This window comes from Schistocerca serialis, chromosome 1 (assembly GCF_023864345.2).
Source record: "Schistocerca serialis cubense isolate TAMUIC-IGC-003099 chromosome 1, iqSchSeri2.2, whole genome shotgun sequence".
Classification (NCBI taxonomy): Eukaryota; Metazoa; Arthropoda; class Insecta; order Orthoptera; family Acrididae; genus Schistocerca; species Schistocerca serialis.
The window spans coordinates 739,101,278-739,122,995 of record NC_064638.1 but is presented as its reverse complement, the minus strand read 5'-3'; the positions used below and the strand labels follow the sequence as shown (position 1 = coordinate 739,122,995).

General features: G+C 42.9%; 1 protein-coding gene across 1 annotated transcript in view; it reads right to left on the bottom strand.

Moving 5' to 3' along the window:
• LOC126481765 (protein unc-13 homolog 4B) overlaps positions 1-12,921 on the bottom strand; it is a 254,770-nt gene extending 241,849 nt beyond the window's left edge. Inside the window, exon 1 of the mRNA XM_050105723.1 lies at positions 12,737-12,921. Within this exon, the coding sequence (XP_049961680.1) occupies positions 12,737-12,906 (170 nt within the window). The 5' untranslated portion in view covers positions 12,907-12,921. The remainder of the gene's footprint in view (positions 1-12,736) is intronic.
• Between the last annotated feature and the right edge of the window lie 8,797 nt (positions 12,922-21,718).

The following is a 21,718-nucleotide window of genomic DNA, read 5'->3' as shown; positions in this document are numbered from 1 at the left end:
GCGATGTGTACGAACATACAAAAAGGATAAATCACAACTTACATAAACACATACGACCGTGTGTGCGTGTCTTCTCGTCTGCACTGCCGCTAAATACATTGTGGACGGTGAACCGCATTGAAAGGCAGCCAAAGCCATCACAATATTGAGAAAAAAAAGAGACAGAGAAGAAAAGCATCGTGTAATGGAGAAACTATAGCCCGTATCCGAAATACTACACTGGGCAAAATCCAGGAGCAAAAATTGTACGAGCGGTTATGTGCGGCAAAGAGAGATACAGATACCTAAGTCTCTCTTGGTAGTTACAGGCACCGAAAGGTTTGATTGGACGGTACGATAAAAAGAGGGTAACAAGGCAACAAGAACTATTGTCAGGGGTCGATCTGCAGATACTTTGGGCTTTCCAGTTAGTCCCTACAGCAAAAACTGGAGAAGATAATTAACTAGAAGGATGACTTGCATATGAGGACTATCCAGGTCTCGGCTGGACGAGAAAGCGTGTCGATTTCTCTCACACATACAGCAATGGTACAGCTGCAGAAAGAAAAATATGGTTTTATAACACATTCTCGAACTTCTTGCGGCGTCAATTCTGGGTAAAACCTCGAGCTTGCACCGAAAGAAGTCCGAGAACGCTTTAAACAACAGTGCTGTCAGGAAAAACTTCGCTCTCAAGTTTATCCATTTATAAATGAAAATGAGTTAAAATCTTAAATGTTGTAACAAGTAAGAACATAGCACGGAAGGGCAACTACATTGTGTACGAGACAACTCGTCTTTGCAGGAGATTAGGACCTACTACAGTGAGCTATTTAGTTCGATAACCAGCTATGCGGCCACAGTTTGGGAAGCTAATTCGATCCTGTAGGTTTTTTCATATCGGATACGACAGCCTTAGCTGTTACACGATCACTGTCATTTATGTAACACGATTTGCTGATCTTCGTGCTGTGCCATTTCCTAATTTTACACAATTAACTCTGTATGAGTGCATACAAAATTGAGTCCGTCATTGTAATATTCAGCAGCTGTCATAACAGACACGAGCGATAAAGACGTTCCATAAAAATGATAGACGCACGTTTGCATGCACCCACACACGGTAATTGTGTAAAATTACTGCAGTAGAAGTTGCGCTTGAAAATGCTTGCCCGCTCTGTATAACAGGGCAGACGGTGATCTGTGGCAGAATACAATGCTGGTGCAGGAAAAAGTGTTTCGGAGTACACCATTCGGCGCATATTGCTGAACACAGGGTGCTGCAGCATACAACCCTTCACGTGTGCCCATGATGACCCAACGATGTCGTAAATTATGATTGCAGTGGGCACAGGATCATCGAGACGGGACCTTGGAGCAATGGAAACGTGTTGCCTGGTCGGATGAATCACGTTTCTAGTTACGCCAGGTCGATGGTCGTGTTTGGATACACCGCCGTCCAGGAGAACAGCTGTACGAAACAAACAGTGCGCTACGGACGCAGGGTGGTAGCAGCAGTACTCTACGATGGATGCAGTTCATCTGGGCGTCCAAGGGACCTGTGGTGGTTAACCGAATGCACTAGAGCAGCTGTCGACTACGTGAACATTACTGTGGACCTCCTGCATCCTTTCCAGCTTGATGTCTTCCTGACAGGAATGGTATCTTCCAACAGGTTATCCGTCCGTGTCAAAAGGGCCGGAGTGGCCGAGCGGTTCTAGGCGCTACAGTCTGGAACCGCGCGGCCGCTACGATCGCAGGTTCGAATCCTGCCTCGGGCATGGATGTGTGTGATGTTCTCACGTTAGTTAGGTTTAAGTAGTTCTAGTTCTAGGGGACTAATGACCTCAGAAGTTAAATCCCATAGTGCTCAGAGCCATTTGAACCATTTGACCTAAAAGGGCATTGGTTTGGGGAACGTAATACTGAACGCGTTCTGATGTCTTGGCCACCAAATTCACCTGATATGAGCGCGATGGAACTCATCTGGTACGGCATCAGCCGCTATCTCCTCGCTCACAAACCATCGGTCCTTAACTTACGGGAATTGTACGAACAGTGAGTAGGCATCTGATGCCATGTACACGTACCTCCGAAAAGAAAGGACTTTACGAATTCATGCTACGCAGAATCGCTGCTATACTGCATTCCAAAAGTGTGTCAAGACGATATTTAGGAGGTGGTCATAATGTTTTGGCTCATTAGTGTATTTTCCCTATCGTAAGAAATTAAAATGAGCCACATGTATCCCAGTCGTGGCATGGATCAGTTCTGATGCTCTATATCAGTAGGACTTACATCGAACACCGAAACTATAGAATGAAATCTGTGACTGTGAGACATGGGGTCCCAGATTAAAACTGTACGCCGTTCTGGGATTCAAAACTGGGGGTTTTGTCTTCTGCGGGCAAGTGCGCACCGACTGGGCTATCCAAGGACAATCCACGCCCCGGTCTGACTGCTTGACTTCTGCTAGTACCTCGTCCCCTACCGTTCAGACTTCACAGTTCTCCCGCATACTTTACGGGACTAGAACTCCTCTACGAAAGTATACAGCGCAGACACGGCTAAGCCACAGCCAGAGACATTGTTTACTGGTTGATCTTTCACTCTGCAGCGCGACTCGAGCCTGGAACCTTACCCTTCCACGGCTAGGATCGAGCCCCTGCACGCAAATAGTTTTGATCTGATAGTGAGTTATACATCAGAGAACACTCCGTTGCAGAGTGAACAGAGTGAAAATTCATTTTAGTAAAGGAAGCAATAGTACGTTATTAGTATTTAGCTCCAGGGAGCGACAGTCTCAAGTTCTTCCGAGACCAAAACTATACCGTTGGAATCCGTTAGTTGTAATACCGGAATAAATAAATAGTATTTTATGGAAAACACAGGCAGCATTTCATTCAAGTATAGTAGGCTCCCGGTTATCCTGGTTAAAGTGGACTTCTAACAGCACGGCTAACCGCAGAACACTTGCTTTTACCACAAGACTGCTGTTCACAAAATACGCCTACGTCACTGGCTGGGAACGACGAGTTGGAAGTTACAACCTAAGGACCCTACATCGTCTTTCGGCGGCAAACGATGGGTCAGATGCGTAATAGTGTATTGTAATTGAAAAGATTCTTCCTAGTTAAAACAGAATCTTCAGGCTTCGGCTTAAACAATCGCCGGCCTTGGCACATATAATCCGTACACCGGATGATCCGCACATGGATAATCGCAAGCTAGCTGCATATTCAGAGGCTTCAAGAACAATACAGCGTTACTAATCTACATGAATAGTTTTGATCATAACTAGCTCGTTTTATGTTTATTTTTCATTACCATTAACAGTAAGATATCAACGCATCAAATCTTTGTTTTCTTTTGAGTTTATATTCAGTTTCCTTTGTAATATTTTTATATCTACATTATATGTACATTGTAAATGCCATGTGATTGTTAATACGCCATCACTTTATGCATACGAAAGAACGGGTTTATATTTCTCGGCAAAATGAATTACTACGCTAAATAAATGCAGAACTCTGACTGATGTAAAATACCTGAAACTATAATAACCTCTCAGTTTTCATCGTTACAGTGTAGTAAGATTTTGGATTGCTTTGAAAAACAAAAGCTTGCCACCCGGCTCACGTTTGTCTTTGTCCTTGCCCCCGATTATATCTTTTGATGTCGATGCTTTCGTGCGACAATCCAACACACGTTTCGATAACTCCCACTGGAGAACAGTTAGAAATGGTGGCGCAGGGCAGTCCGCGCTTCCCTGAGTTGTGCATTTTCTCGCCTCAGGAAAACTGCGGAGCCCCATGTCACACTCTCCTCCCAACGAGCTTTCGGTGTTAAACCGTGAGAAGACAGCTTCTGATCTTATGTTTGTCAGTGTACTTAGCTATTTAGCATGTTGCATCTCTTTCCTGGCAAGTGCGTTTGACGGATATGTTGCAGATCTAAAATCGTACAGCAGTTATGGTTACTCGACAATTAGCCTTTCATGAGCCACAATTATTCCTAACTCTTGCTAGGGAGTTTCTTATTAGAGTGAAGGCAACAGAAACTAGCTGTTTTTCCTAACAACAATGGTCTCATCATTTCAGTACCGTGCATTGTATCTGAAGCGGTGAAATGGTGAGTACGACAGAATCGCCGAGAGGAGCAGTGGTATAAACCAGTATCAACAACATTTTGATTAGCTGACGCTAGTGTTTAAACTCATATTGTTGATTAATGAAACTTAATGGTATGCTAATTACACAGAAAACTATTTTTGTCGTTATTACATTCATCTGCAGCTGTGATTGTTAATTTCTGTACCGTCAGATATAGCATATAGCTTTCATACATCTCTCATGCAATTGCATTATTTAAATCCAAAGATATAGATGAATTTGTGCTAGGTGCCTGTTTGAAATACTGTTCTTTATGTGAAATTAAACGAAGTGCTGGGCCCCTCTTGCATTTATCTCATGGGATAAGCAAACTCTTATGATATAATTGAGGTACAAGTGCGTAGGCTGAATACTCCTTAGAATGCACTGATAATTATAGTCTGAATTGTGACCAACTGTTGTCAGACTGAGTACAAGACATCAACTCTACGACGAAGCATAAAGCTACTAAATTTGCATGGCATCATTATATGATGTAAAACTGACACCGACAAGCGACAATAATTTTTGCTGTACGCTTGTTAGAGAAAACTGATAAATAAGTTTCCTTTTCAGTTAGCTGCTACCTGACTTTTCCAAGTGAGCGATTAAGGGCCTAACTGTTGGATTTTTCCGAGAAGAGTGAAATCTCTTCACGCTGTGAATTGGTATTGCGGCACTAATGATAGGAAAAACTTATGGCTTAGTTTGCAAACGATTTCGAAACATGGCCTTCGTCGTTATCCCAACGACGTTGACCTTCGATTGGACGACGTCATGATACGTGCTTTCCTTGAACTCAGTAAGAAATAAAACACTTCCAGACATGTGAGCACGCAGAACGAGAGCACTTAATGTCGATCTGTAACCAGATAACAGCAAAGCATTGTTGTGATTAGTGAAGGAGATTCAGTAATTGTATGGTACTGGCAGTCAAGATTTAAAAGGAAACGATGATACCCATGAGGTGGCAAACAAAATTCCCGATTAACTTTTTGTTGAATATAGTTCGTCTGTCTCGGATGTTTAGCTAACATGAGGTTTGAGTAGCAGAGCATATAAAGATCGTTCAGAGAAGACCTACTTCACTGGTCACTGGTTTGTTTAATCATTGCGAGAACGTTATGATTACGTTCAACAGACTGCACTGGCATACTTTATAGCAATGGCTTACACCACAGAAAAATATTAACCAGAATCTTTGATGATTTCAGTGTTATGGGCTGTAGAGCGTGGCCTGAGACATGTTTCCTTGCTTAACGTTTCGGCTACTAATGCTGGAGACATCTCCAATTGTTATAACTGTTACATTATAAAAGGTAGTTTGTTGATTTTCAGACTTCAAGAAGCTCAGAAAGCTGATGCTGGAGTTGTTTGTTTTAAAATCTACTTACCTCTGAGGATGTCTGCAGCATTAGGTGACTAAAAGTTAAGCAATGAATCTTGCGTCAGACCAAGGGCTACAGTCCACTAAACAGAACTCACTAATGTAAATACCGGCTTTAGAAGTCCAGCATCCATAAGCAGTCGAAAAAATACAAGTTTTATTTCTGCCTTACTATCATCCCCATACGTACCAGGTAATAGCAGAAGTCTTAAAGTAAGATAAATCCGGATCCGCACAGCGGACTATACGCAAAGGTTTCCTCTTAGCACAGTTCACGGCCGGAATTTCTTGGTAGAATAATGACACCGATACAGAAGGCATTATGGAATGCTTATTGAGTACAAGTGAAGACAGCCCGAGTGACATCTTTCCATGACATCAAATACTCGAAATTAATTTTGAACTTGTGTGTGCTTTAAAAATGTAAAAGATCTTAGGTTATTTTTTATATAGGTGTATAATTGCTATTAGATTTGTAATGTTACTAATACTAATGATAATAATGTTCAAGACTGAACGTACAACAAAACGAACGGAGTGGCAACATGCCCTTTAGGCTTGCCTCCTCCTTCCTGCAGCCGTTTTCTCCAAAGTAACCACGAGCCGAACGTGATGTGTCTCGCAATGTGCTTGTCCTCGGTTTGTAATTTGTCGCGGTTTTCTCAAGAGGGAAAATGGTGGCTGCGTCTGATCTAAGCGCGGCAGTTTCTTTCAACTTTCGCAAACTCGGAGCTTTCAGTCATGTTTGTCCTGTGGCATGTAAATTTTTGTTTCTGTCCGTAGCTCGAGAAAATCTCTGATAACAGTAGGTATTTTCGTTTACTGCGGTTATGTTCTTGATTTTGCCACTAAAAGGAAAACACTGATTGATTTTTCTTCTTGATATTTGTTACTCTTTGACAGTAAAATAGCGTAACAGATATGGTAATATCTCCAAAATAGTGAGTGACAAGTCTCTTGAACACACATTGGAGCTTGTTTCAAACCAGTTATTCTGAGTGATATTTGGATTCGATAAGTCGTGACCATTGCCAAGCGAGGTGGCGCATTGGTATTTTCAGGAAGACGGTGGTTCCAGTCACGGTCCACCTGTTCTGGTTTAGGTTTAGCGTGATTTCATTTAAAACTGCTTGACGCAAATGCTGTGATGGCGTTTTTGAAAGGGCACTGAAGATTTTATTCCCCAGTCTTCTGCATCGTCGTCGACGGGTCGTTAAACCTTCATCTTCTTTGCTTCTGTGATTATTAATGAAACATTTCAATTTTTTATGAAGAGGAGAACATGCGTAGTGGGTGAGAAGGATGATGAGGAATGGGTTGATGATATTTTACAATGCCGCCGTAGTTCGCGTGGTGAAAAGACTGACTATTTTATTTCGATACAGAGGAACACGAAGCCGTGCATATCCCAAAACTTAAATTCAAGTAGAGTTTGAATACAGCAACCATAATTGGAACCAGTCACTTCGTAAAATTACAGATAGTAACATTAATTGGTAAGAAGTGAAACGATCACTTAGGCTGAGCTGTAGCTAGAGCATGTATCTCCCCCCTGGAGACTGCGGTTTTTTTTTTTTTTTTTCGAAAGAGACTGCTTACAACACACGCATGTGGCCTATACAGTACAACCCTCAGTACGTGTGGAATCCACACCAAGTCGAACTGACACTAGGCGTCGGCCGTATGTAAAGAGGAACGGCGCAAATGGTGGCAAACTTGCGTTATTCGTGAGAGAGTGAAATAAAGATCACTGAAAAATTTCATAGGGCACGTACTTGAAACACACACAGAAACATGCAAAACTCATTTTCCAAGACGGTATCTACGAAAATGTTTTATCCATTTATATATCACTTAAGCACAGAGCAAGATAATCAACTTAGGCTAATAGCAGCACGCACAGAGACATCTAATGATTCTTACCATGCTTCTTCAGTGAGTAAAAAACAAAGACACTCTTGAACAGGGTCTATCATAAGAACTGGAGCAGCGAATTGTAGTCTTGTGAAAGTTTACGATACCGCATCCAAATGCGAGGACGACACACGTAGAACATCTCCTTTGCAGAGACGACTGTGCAAGGAACTGAAACGTGTAAAGTGCCGAAGCGGTGCCGTAGTTCTTCTTAATCGAAAAGTCACTTCATTTCAAATACGTTAGAGCCGTGCGGAGTGGCCGCGCGGTTTGAGGCGTCATGTCACGGACTGCGCGGCCCCTGCCGTCGGAGGTTCAAGTCCTCCCTCGAGCATGGGTGTGTGTGTTGTTGTTAGCATAACTTAGTTTAAGTAGTGTGTACGTCAAGAGACCGATGACCTAAAAGTTTTGGTCCCTTAGGAACTGACACACAAATACGTTAGCACTAACCAGTACAGTATTTCATATTGAAGTCAGAGGTGACTCCTAACGACACATTCGCAATTGTCTCGCAAACCGCTAGGTTGAAGACCTTTGTTTACTGGAACGATTTTGCTTCTGTTATAGTATACTTTCATCCGTGTCAGTTTTCGCTGTTGATTATGATACATTCTCTATATTTCAGCTGACTAACGCGACGTTATCGACTGTGTGTAAGAGTTTCTTTAGAATTTATCATACAGGATGTATACCGGCCCTCATGTTCAACGACTCAAAAGTTTATAGTTACGTTTTGGTATATACAGTGTTTAGTGGAACAATTTTTGTAGCAACATACCATATTTAAGGTCTCGTTTCAATATACAAGCAATCTTGAATGTAAATCTAATCTACATCACTACCCTGCAGTTCACAATTGAGAGCTTGGCCGAGGATTCACAGCATCATTTCTAGACCAGTTCCTGATCGTTCCAATCTCGAATAGCACGTGAGAAAAATGAATATCTAATTTTTTCTGTGCGAGCTTTGAATTCTCTTATTTTATTACGATGGTCATTTCTTCATTTGTAGCTGAAAGTCAACAAATTGTTATCGTAATCGGGGGAGAAAAAGGATGATTGAATTTTTGTGAAAAATCTCGCTGCAACGAGAAGCGCCTTTGTTTTAATGACTGCAGCCCGAGCTTGCGTATCGTGTCCGCGATATACAAAACGGGATGCCCTTCTTTGACCTTTTTCAATGTCCACAGTCAGTCGTTTCTGCTAAGGATTCCCTTCCGTGCAGCAGTACTCTAGCAGACGGCAGACAACCATAGTGTAGACAGCCTCTTTAGTAGATTTATGTATCTTCTAACTGTTCTACGTCCCATTAAAACGTAGGCTTTAATTCGCCTTTCTCATAACATTTTGTATGAGATGGTTCCAATGTAAGCTGTTCGTATTTGTAATTCCTATGTGTTAATTGAATTGATAGCATTTAGGTTTTGTGTCATTTATCGTGTAAGCGATATTTAACGGACTCCTTGTGTTTTAGTTTAATCTGCGCTACTATCCTGTCCTTAAGTATGGATCTTTCGTCGAGCGAGCGGTTGTATAATACATAATCATAAATATGTCGATGTTTCAGTCGCACACTATAATAAGGTAATTGCTATACAGTCTGCAACGGAAGACTACAAGCAATAGTATTTGCCTCTATGGTAATATTTGTCTTATTTTAATAAAACACTGGCCAACCACTCGAACTGATTGTTGTGCTCAAAAGTTTTCTAGTGGACACTTCATGCCTTGAAAAACAGGTTTTAACTGTCGTGTTGCGAAAAATGAGTGCGAGAAGCAAAACAGGTCCATCATAATCATTTTTAAATAAATCTTTTTTGCAGCCAGTGTCAACACTGTAGTCATCACGAAGTTCCTTCAACCATAATACAGGTGATCCATATAAACCTGAGCTACTTCAGTGGGTCGTGACTTCCCTCCGAAAGCTTGTAGAAGCGGGAGAGTTGTTTTAATGGCTCAAATGGTTCAAATGGCTCTGAGCACTATGGGACTCAACATCTGAGGCCATCAGTCTCCTAGAACTTAGAACTACTTAAACTTAACTAACCTGAGGACATCACACACATCCATGCCCGAGGCAGGATTCGAACCTGCGACCGTAGCGGTCGCGCGTTTCCAGACTGAAGCGCATAGAACCGCTCGGCCACCAACTGCCGGCGTTTTAATGATCTTAGGAGCTCTGGGACAGTCAGAAGTACCGCCCGTCGTTGGCAAGTTGATGATGTTTCTGCGCGAGAGGTCCTTTGTCCGGTATAACACTAAGCTTTCTCAGCTCGCGTTCGTTCCTAGCCCTGGCGGTAGCGGTTTGTGATGTCTGTGAGTGTGTAGTTCCGGCCGTGTGACAATAATGAGCAAATTAGTGATTCGTTCGCAGTCTTTCGATGGCACAAACATGCTGTCTACACTTCGAGAGTGTGTTTTTATTGTAAAAACATATCGGAAGACAGACTCATTGGTTACAACACAACAGGCGTTCCAAAGAGAATGCAGTGTGATCGATGTTTCAGCAAAAGTAACAGTTTTATCGATTACGAGTGTAGGAAAGCTGGAGACAACTGGTGTACTAAACAGTGACGCTGGTAAACGCAGATGATCATAGAGTGCAGAAGTTGCTGATAATGCTCAAAGACGCTTGGAGAGCTCTCCAAGAAAATCGTTGTGTCGATTGATCCATGAGGCAGGCGTTTCATGTGGTACAAGTCAGACAGCCGAGAATAAATCAGCACTGCGATCATACACAGTGCACAAGATGCAGGCATCGTTTCAGGGATTTCTTATTCAACGTCCAGACATTCTCTCCATAACTTGGTTTAGAGACGAGATATGGCTCCACCTGTCAGACTACATCAACACAAAAAACAGCAAGTACTGGGCTTGTATAAACCCCCATATCATCCATGAAACATAACTGCACGATAAAAAGGTTGGAGCTTGGCGCACAGTGTCAGCGTGCCAGGGTTGTTGGCCCCTTTTTCTTTGAGAGGACCGTAGACACTATTGTTTATTTGGGCATCTTCAATACACTCGTGGAAGAGCTGCATGCTGGATGATGTCGAACTTACAGAAGGTTGTTCCCAGGAAGATGGTACAACATCTAATGCTTCCGTGCAACTTCTAACCAGTTTCTTTGGTGACAGAGTAATCTCAAAAAAATTGTGCCCAACCCCCCCTGATCACCTGATCTAACTCTCACGGATTTTTTCTTCTAGGGGTATCTACATGTACATGGATACTCTGCAAATCACATTTAAGTGCTTGGCAGAGGGTTAATCGAACCACCTTCACAATTCTCTATTATTCCAATCTCGCATAGTGCGCGGAAAGAACGAACACCTATATCTTTCCGTATGAGCTCTTATTTCCCTTATTTTATCGTGGTGATCGTTTCTCCCTATGTATGGGGTGTCAACAAAATATTTTCACATTCGGAGGAGAGAGTTGGTGATTGGAATTTACGAAAAACGCGTTTCTTTTAACGATGTACAGCCCAAATCTTGTATCATTTCTGTAAGACACTCTCCGATATTTCGCGATAATACAAGACGTGCTGCCCTTCTTTGAACTTTTTCGATGTATTCCGTCAGTCCTATCCGGTAAGGATCCCACACCGCGCAGCAGTATTCTAAAAGAGGACGGACAAGCGTAGTGGTAGGCAGCCTCCTTAGTAGATTTGTTACATTTTCTAAGTGTCCCGCCAATAAAACGAAGTCTTTGGTTAGCCTTCCCAACAACATATTCTATGTGTTCCTTCCAATTTAAGTTGTTCGTAATTATAATACCTAGGTATTTAGTTGAATTTACGGCTTTTAGATTAGACTGATTTATCGTGTAACCGAAGTTTAACGAATTCCTTTTAGCACTCATGTGGATGACCTCACACTTTTCGTTATTTAGGGTCAACTGCCAACTTTCGCACGATTCGGATATGTTTTCTAAATCGTATTGCAATTTGTTTTGTCTTCTGATGACTTTATTAGTCGATAAACGACAGCGTCATCTGCAAACAAACAATCTAAGACGGCTACTCAGATTGTCTCGCAAAACGTTTATATAGAAAAGGAACAGGAAAGGGCCTATAACACTACCTTGGGGAACGCCGAAATCACTTCCGTGCCGGCCGGAATGGCCGAGCGGTTCTAGACGCTGCAGTCTGGAACCGCGCGACCGCTACGGTCGCAGGTTCGAATCCTGCCTTGGGCATGGATGTGTGTGATGTCCTTAGGTTAGTTAGGTTTAAGTAGTTCTAAGTTCTAGGGGACTGATGACCTCAGAAGTTAAGTACCATAGTGCTCAGAGCCAAATCACTTCCGTTTTAATCGATGACTTTCCGTCGGCTACTACGAGCTGTGACCTGTCTTGCAAGAAATCACAAATCCAGTCACATAACTGAGACGATATTCCATAAGCACGCACTTTCACTACGGGCCGCTTGTGTGGTACAGTGTCAAAAGCCTTCCGAAAATCCAGAAATCCCTTGTCAATAGCACTCAACACTGCATGTGAATAAAGAGCTAGTTGTGTTTCACAGGAACGATATTTCCTAAACCCATGTTGACTGTGTGTAAATAGACAGTTTTCTTCGAGGAATCTTAACCTGAGTGCATAAGAATAGACCACGGACATCTGCAACGCTGCATGAGGCCATGGCACGCGAAATAAACAGCATTGGCGAGGGTAGACTTCATAAAGCGTCGCGGAATATGGTGAAACTAGTACAGTTGTACGTCGATGCTGGTGGAGGACACTTCCAACATTTGCTGCGAGGACTTTGTGTGTATGTATGTAATCTCCCTAATGTGTATTATCATCTCCCAAATTTATCAAAAGTTAGATGGGTAGATCCCATAACTAACGAGGAGATATTGAATAGAATTGGAGAGAAGAGGAGGTTGTGGCACAACTTGACAAGAAGAAGGGACCGGTTGGTAGGACATGTTCCGAGGCATCAAAGGATCACGAATTTAGCATTGGAGGGCAGCGTGGAGGGTAAAAATCGTAGAGGGAGACCAAGAGATGAATACACTAAGCAGGATGTAGGTTGCAGTAAGTACTGGGAGATGAAGAAGCTCGCACAGGGTAGAGTAGCATGGAGAGCTGCATCAAACCAGTCCCAGGACTGAAGACCACAACAACACATCCCATTATTGGTTCAAGTAGTTCAGGTTTATATGGATCACCCCGTACATAGTGCATTAAGGACCACCTTAGATGCAGTTTATAGTCATTCGCGACGTGCTGATGTGACCGCATGTAGTCAGTGGTGTAGTGAGCGCGCGTGCCGGGCGGGTAGAGCGGTGCCGGCTTACCTCCTGGAGGGTGCGACGCGGCGGCCGCGCCAGCGCAGCAGCGGCATCAGCACCTTGCGGATGGCGGGGTGCGCGCCCAGGCGCAGCTGCAGCCGGCCCTCCTTACGCGTCCTGCTCCACACGCCCATCGCGCCGTCGCCGCGCTGTCTGCACGAGCCGTCGCGCTTCATCGCGTTATAATTCCGCCGGGTCACAGTCCACCAAAATACCCGGGACCCCACTTATCGCCGCGGAGGGTTCCGTCCGGCAGCTGCAGATACAGTTGAGGCCACCGTTTCCCTAATACGGTCGCTTACATCACAACTGCGCGCTACTTCCACGCCCGAGAGCTTCCGACAGCTGTGGATGTAGAACACAGACGGGTGTTTCCTTAAGTGGACGTCCACTGCCCGATGCTAACGAACAAACAATCGTCAGCGATAGCTGCATTCTAAAGGTTTTGTTTAGAAGGAGAACGAACTGTTTTCATTGATTCGAATAATAGCGCTCTCCTGTCGACCAGTTATCGAACAAGTATATTAGGCTGACCGACTTGGCTGTGTCGGTTTTCCATATTATTTCTCGCAGTAATTTCACAGAATCTCAAGGTCCCGCGCACTTGCACTGCTCCGTCCGTCCTCGTGCTTCACACTGTCTTTTCGCCGTAGACAATCAACCTCTTAAAATGACTTGTCACTTTAATCAAACGATGACTGTAGGCACACTCCGTAAACTCTCCAGGGAAGGACTGGGAAACGCTGCTAAAGTCTACACGAAATCGAGGATTCTATCAGAATCGACATCCCCTGCACCGATCAGCTTCAACAGGTGCACTGAGCATCGCGGACTGTCGGTTTTGTCGGCGCGGCAGTTGGCAAAACACTGCTGGAAGCGGGCTATCGCTGGGTGGGACCCGGGCTGCTCGTGTTCGCCAAACAGGTGTGTGCCGGGGCCGACAGAACTGCAAGGGCGCCGCAGCTCGCGTACCCACGGCAGCCGGTTATCTGGTGCCGGTGCTGCCGCCGCGGCTACGGTAAACGCTGCCCGCCACCCCTGTTCATTGCCCACGCGGAACGTTGGGGGGGGGGGGGGGGGGGAGCAGTGGCAGCAGTACGCAACTCGCTCCCGGATTGGCCGCGGAAGCAGCGGTCGCTGCGGAGGGCCCCCTCCCTCCACGGCGAGCGCGTAGCAGTCGGCTCTGGCTGCCAAACGCTGGGCCCACCGTGATTAGGTCAAGCAGCGCGCGGAGTCTGCCGGCGGCGTTTGATACGCGCCGGCTGCGAACTTGACCTCCCGGGGCGGCGCGGAGATAGCGCCGCGAGTCGACGACCGCGCGTCCGCAGACGGATAGTCGCCGCAACCGCGCTTCCGCGTTCCCTTTTGTTCTCGCCCCCTCGAGATCGACTATTATTCCAATTACTTATTCAGTGGACCTGTGATGTGCTCATACAGCCTGACGCTTGAATACTACATACTCTGTCTGTCGTAAATTTGACACGGAAGTAAACATTGCCCTCTGTATTCTTCTGCGTTATTGGGTTCCCTTCCTGTGTAACGTTAACCAGGCCCTGTCGAGTGCAATCGATTACGGGCATTACTGAAACTTCCTGGCAGATTAAAACTGTGTGCCGGACCGAGACTCGAACTCGGGACCGTTGCCTTTCGCGGGCAAGTGCTCTACCAACTGAGCTACCCAAGCACGACTCAAGCCCCTTCCTCACAGCTTTACTTCTGCCAGTATCTCGTCTCCTACCTTCCAAACTTTACAGAAGCTCTCCTGCGAAAGCACTTGCCCGCCAAAGGCAAAGGTCCTGAGTTCGAGTCTCGGTCCGGCACAGTTTTAATCTCCCAGGAAGTTTCATATCAGTGCACACTCCGCTGCAGAGTGAAAATCTCATTCTGGAAACATCCCCAAGGCTGTGGCTAAGCCATGTCTCAGCAAAATCCTTTCTTTAAGGAGTGCTAGTTCTGCAGGAGAGCTTCTGTAAAGTTTGGAAGGAAGGAGACGAGGTACTGGCAGAAGTAAAGCTGTGAGGACGGGGTGTGAGTCGTGCTTGGGTAGCTCAGTTGATAGCCGGCACGGTAGCTCAACGTGTTCGGTCACAGGGCTACGTGCTCCCTGTAATAAAAAAAAACTGAGTCAAAGAATCAACGATCAATTTGAACGGATGTCTTGTGACGTCCTCCCCGACCAAACGCAACGAACAATACCGAAAAAAATGAATAAAAAAAATAAAAAAATAAAAGTTGGTAGAGCACTGGCCCGCGAAAGGCAAAGGTCCCGAGTTCGAATCTCGGTCCGGCACACAGTTTTAATCTGCCAGGAAGTTTCAAATCAGTGCACACTCCGCTGCAGAGTGAAAACCTCATACGGGTATTACTGTTGCAGCCGAGTTATAAAACTACCGTAGGCTACCGCAGAATATTATAAGTAAGCGCACACTACTGTAGTTTTACCGGCAGCTTTGCTCAGTTAAGATCGTACCGGCGTTACCTATACGTTAGATGTGTTGCATATTTGTCGTGCATTACCTCGTTAAGATCGCTTTCTTCAAGCACGTGTCAGCGTCTTTCTAGATTCCCCCGAAAATCGGAAGCAGTGAACCGTCTAGACACTGAGTGAGAAAATATAAAGAGCCAGGTAACCAACAGAACATTTTTGTTCTACATAGTTATCTTCATATCTACTACTTAAAAGCAAACAATATTTATAGCAAAACTGAAATTTTCGATGTTTAATTTAGGTTTTATTCGAAAATTGGTGATTTGATGCGAAACAAAGTGATGTAGTTATTTATTTATTTATTTAGCGTATGGCAGACGTTGTAGTGAAAATAAAGAAAACAATACAGGTTTATCATATAGAGCTAGAAAACGCAATTTCCTCAAGAAAAAGGTAAAATAAAAAGAAACAACAAAACAAAAATATATCAAATATCGTTTCAGCAATTCGTGGAACTTGAATAAAACATGTTTCTTCATAAACAACTTACGCATTTGTTAATAGTAATAGAGTACTTGCATATAACTAATTGCTTTGGTTGCATAAAAGCGCCGAAGTTGTGCGAGCAGCTAATTTTTATAACTTACAAAATTCAGTTTATGTTCCGTGAGGGTATAAAATACACAATTGACTACCACTGAATGATGTGCGGTTCTAATTATGGGAAAAACAAACAATCAAAGAAACCAAAAACCAAAAAACAATTCTTTTTCTAATTCCCACTTTCTCTTTGACGACTGAGCCCCACTTCCTTGAAGAGTGAACTACAATCCTTGTCTGCACAAACAAAATTTTCTTACATGTTTACACTTTATGTGCCGCTAATGTTCGGAACAGTGGTGGGAGATGGTTCGAAATAGACTGTCCCAAGTAGCTAATGCAAATTAATTACTTTTGAATAGATTATGGGAGTGACATTGATCAATGTGTTACAAATATCTACTATCAAAAACAGTCTCGATAACAATTTATTTATTATGGTGACGGTTTCGACCACTACTGTGGTCATCTTCAGACCAATGAGTAAGAACCTCGTTCCGCTGGAGAATCACTACTCATAGTGATCAAGACTGTTTTTGACAGTAAAAAAAGCTAATGCAAATGTTTACTTTTCGCTCACTGATTAATCTTAGATTTCTTTTCTTTTTTCACAATGAATGTTATTTAATTTTGTGGCCTTATTGCACACACACTGAATAAATGTTAAGCCACCATTCGAGTTTGACTCTAAGCCGTTATTCCGAAACCCGGTAACTACAACCTAAACTTTTACGTTGCAGATTTTAGTGCGTTGTAGAGTAGATGGCTCACCCATTTTTAGTTTAATGATCAGCCAGTCTCATTTATTTGAAGCATTAAAGTTTCAGTTTGTTAACCATTACTCTTGTTTTATTTCGAGATTTAATATCTCAAACTAAGTATATTTAAAGAGCGTTCTAAACCTTAAAGGCAACAATTATACAGAAAGTAGAGGATCCTAAACCGGTTTTTTATGATAAGTAACAAATGATCGGAATTATTATTTAACTTTTAACTAACGTAAACATCGTACACTTTACAGCAACAATTACGCTCGTGACAAATGGTGAAATTGGTGGCCGCCATTCTCAATGCATGCACTGCAATAGCGCATAAAATTTTGTCCTACTTTTTCGTAATCACTGTTGTGTTCTGTACAGTGAAGACAGGCAGTTGGGGCCCTTCCAACAAGAGTTCTGATTGAACTTCACCTACGTAATCTCATATGGAAAAAAAAAAATTCTGAGCGAGAGAAATGGCAATTGTATTAGTCTTAGGACAAGACTTCCCCCTCCAACAAAGCAATATAGTCAGCTGTTGCTTAGGTGGTCATGGACACTATGTTAAACCGACATCCTATCGTTGATAACAAGAGGCACAGTCTCCATCAACTGTGGCAGCACACTAAACCCAGCAATAAAGGCCAGGTAACGTGCACCGTTCAAACACGATGGCAGAAAATGTGGTTGTGTTAGTTGATTTTGTGTAATAGTTGATAGACACCTACTGCTCGTGATTTGTCTACGAATTTCCACTAATGGTGACACAACTACTGCGGCACTTTAACGCACCAGTGCGGTTGAAAACACCTCAGTCGTGAATATTACAAACTGTTGGTAGTTCAGCACTGCGGTATGCGACGGACGGTTCATTGACATAATTGAAATCTAGTTTCAGAATTAGGTGGCTCAGTCGCCTGCACACATGACCACATCACAGACGGTTATGCAAACTCAAAGTAGCGCTATCAACGTCGATATAGCAGACAACTGTACGAAAAATAAGCGGTCTGCTAACAGGTGCTTCACACGCATTGCTCGTCCTAGCACACCGATTCCCTGGAATATCCACTTTCGACCATTGGTTCTTCATTTCAAATGGCTCAGTTTTGTGTGTGTGTGTGTGTGTGTGTGTGTGTGTGTGTGTGTGTGTGTGTGTGTGTGTGTGTGTGTGTGTGTGTGTGTGTGTGTGTGCCACGCGGGATTAGCCGAGCGGTCTAAGGCGCTGCAGTCATGGACTGTGCGGCTGGTCCCAGCGGAGGTTCGAGTCCTCCCTCGGGCATGGGTGTGTGTGTTTGTACTTAGGATAATTTAGGTTAAGTAGTGTGTAAGCTTAGGGACTGATGACCTTAGCAGTTAAGTCTCATAAGATTTCACACACGTTTTGTGTGTGTGTGTGTGTGTGTGTGTGTGTGTGTGTGTGTGTGTGTGTGTGTGTTTTAGGAATATGTAAATTCTTCCCACGTTAAACTACACTCGTGTACGTGTTGCTTTTTTAACATGTACACTAAAGACTATAGCGTTTGGCGCGCAGATTTCTGTCATCATAATCATCAATTCCTAGTGATGGAACAAATAATTTGACTGGTAATACAAGAAATGTTAGTGTTGTGAAGTTCCTGATCAGCCTCAATTCTTGTCTTACTAAAATGAATTTTTTCTCGTTTTTGTGTGTGAAATAATGTTTCTTTCTTTTTTTTTTTTTTTTAAGCAAAATCAATGTTTCCTTCTCCTTCACTTTCTATGGATATATAACATCTTCATGTATACTCTGCATTGAAGAAGCTACTTTTTGTTCAATCATACATCGAAGTCTGTTCCTCTTATACGCACAGATGGGGCGTGGTAAAGATGAATGTGTTATTTGCTCATATTGTCTGCCTCATCGCTATGGTCTGGATGCGTAGGTAGCTGAGCAATATTTTTGAAGTGAAAGACAGGTGTTGGAGTTACCCAAGAATGTACTTGTGAGATATGCGGCACTTGTGAGATATTCAGCACCTGTCAGCTAACATTTTTGAACATTTCTGTTACACTAGCACGCCAATCAGTCAATCATATAACCATACGCACAACCTTTGTACTATGGATTTTCCATACCAGATAACCTTTCCTGACTCCATGTAAAGCATAATAACCTTTTAAAAATTTTAGTTAGGAAAAAGAACGCTGACACACGGTTGTGCATGGTCAGGTTAAATCGATATCCGCCCTGCTGAATCATGTAAGGCGGCGGTTTGTGTGAAGTTCATATGAACATCAACTATCCTGGAAAAAGAACAGAAATGTCACGAGGACATGTTATTATGAGAAGAAAGAAGAAAACAAGATTAGACTTTAACTTCCCATCTACAGTGAAGTCGTTAGAGGCGGAGCACAAGCTCGGATTATGAAAGAATGGAGAAGGAAATCGGCCGCGGCCTTTTCAAAGTAACTATCCCGGTATTTTCGTAGAGAGATTTAGGGAAATCGCAGAAAACTTATATCAGGATGGGACAGGGATTTGAACCGCCAGCCTCCCGAATGAGAGTTCGTGTTGTTCCGTATGCTTCATTCATTGAAACACTCTAAGAAAAAAAAAAAAAAAAAAAAAAAAAAAAAAACGACACACCACGAAGGAATTATCCAAACGGGACGGAAATCGGTAGATGTGACGTATATGTACAGACAAACAAATGATAAGAATTTTAGAAAAAGTGGATGAATTATTGATTATTGAAGAGAAATAGCTTCACAAATTCAGCAAGTCAGTTGCGCGTTGGTTCACCTCTGGTCCTTCTGTAAGTTGCAAATAATGAAGTCAATAATTGGGTTAGTAAAATATAAATCTAAGTCAAGTTAATGGCTCTGTCAGCCGTCTTTTGTTAGAGAACTTACACACGATGCGTCATCTTTCAGAGGCTGAAAATTACGTCAAGCGGTTTGTCAAATGATCCTCTACGAAAGCACCGTTCCTCAGTGGTCATATGTAGCTGGAACCTCCATACTTCCAGATTTCTGGGTGAACGTACTATATCGATCCTTTCTAGTACATCGCTAATTTTCAATTATGTTTTTTGGAGGTATTACTACACTTTGTTCATTAAGTTTCTTATTCGTAAGAATTACGTTTGTAAGATCCTTAAGTACTTCATTGTCTCTCTTTACGTGCATAGATAGCGTCCTTCTGCCACCCAAATGCTTTGTGTCTAGTGTCTTTAGTGTTACTTTGGGAGAACTCACAGAATAAATTTTAAGTTAACAATTTTGCGATACAGAGCTGTGTTTTGATTAGACCTACTGTGTCTTTAATAACAGAATTTAAAGCGTGGTCTGATTATTTTTTTGCACACCACTTTATACACCACTCAAGGCGGATGCTCCATCATTAGCATGGTCCCAACATTTGTTCACATCTAGACCTTGGTGTTTTATAGATTCAGTTGACTGACAGTCGAGTTTACGGCAGAATGATTTTTGACCAGTATTAGGACTCGTATGTTTTTACATCTGAAGTACTTTCGGAACCGTCTTTCTTTATTTTAAAATTGCGAAAGATTGCACTTTAATGATCGATTTGACTATATTTCCATATTGCAATTCCATTTTGATTTGTTCTTTCTTTCTTTTGTACTCCTTGTCATCTGGGGCTTCATGGAATCGCCTCAGGCATCGCAGCCTAGTTTCGCCGTTGCTCTTATCGCTGGATAGATTCTTTGATTATGCTATGATTAATTCTGGCACCTCCTTTAAGAGTAAATAACAAAATAATCGAGACGTGGCGCAGTTCTCAACAATACTGGGGTCCCATCAGCGACCCACACCTCTCCTTAGCAACAGTTTGAGAAGAGTCGACTGCGGAGTAACACGAATGTATCCATCCCCAGTTAGAAAAATCTGAAGCAGACCGCGAAATGAAGTAAGAGCACCAAGCAGCGACAGCATTCAGAAGGTAAGTTATCAACGAATATCTGAGTTCTGCTAATCCGAGGCACTCAAAACACAGGGGTCAAAAAGATTCCTCCCGTCCGTGGACGAATAACGTAAATTATCACAGGCATACGGTGTTTGGTCTAAGGCATCCGGACACCCCAACGAAACGCACTGACCACTGGATGTCGCAAGAGGCAGACCAGCCAGTATAAAAGGAGGCGGGGAGCATTTGTTGTCAGTGTAGAAGCAGCAACAGCAGAATGGCTCAGGTTGAGAGAGCACTGTGACTTCGAACATCGACTAGTCATTGTATGTCATCTGAGTAACTAATTCATCACGTGGAATTTAAACTCTTCTAAAGCTGAACACCAGGATGACTGCGACTAGAATACAGATTTTAATAACGTACGAATGCTAGCTAAAGAGAGAAGGAAATTTTGAGGGTCAGTTGATCGCATTCAAGAACTAAGTAAGTCCAGTGGGAGCTATCGAAATAGGCTTCAAGCTTCGTGGCTTTCCGCCATCAAGCAAGTAGCTACGCTGTCACAATGCTAGAGAAATACAGAGAACTATCAGAAAGCGCGTCAACAACAATATTTTGCTAAATATTCCCACCTCCTCGCTCTCTCTCGGTACCAGCTGGCACTACCGCTCCAATGGCGATGATCCTACCTCATGAAGCTTGAGGAATTTTACCCAATAACTCCATTTATTCCGAAAAAAAGTGTTGGAAAACGTCTTTTGTAAATGAACGCGACACTGGTTTTCGACAGTGTCCGCCCAACAGCGAAGACCAGAAGTCTCTTGAAGAAAAGGCGAGAAGAAAGGACGAAACTTCCAATAGTGAAGAAGATTCAAGAGGAAGATGACGTTGTTTAATCAAAAAAATTTATTTTCAATACAAGCTCTTGCTACAAGTGTTTCTTTCGCACCAGTACGATTTTTCAAAAATAAATTCAGTAGGCAGACACTTGTAATGAAGCTAGAGGAATGAAATTTCATATTATATTATAGCTTCAACAGTATCGTAGTCACTGCGCATTTTCAAGTACTTTTGTCGCTATTTACTGGCGTTTATACATACTAAAACTGGTAAATATATTAAACAATCGAATGGCTCAGAGTTTACTGCGGCTGGTCTGAAACCTGGATATAGTTGGAGGATTGGCGTAAAAGATTAGCCAGAGAAGAGTTCTAGGCCACCTCGAAGGCGTAACAATTTAGATGTAACGCTGACAGTGACTAAGATTAATCTCTCCATTATTTTGAACTTACTGGTATGCCGAAAAT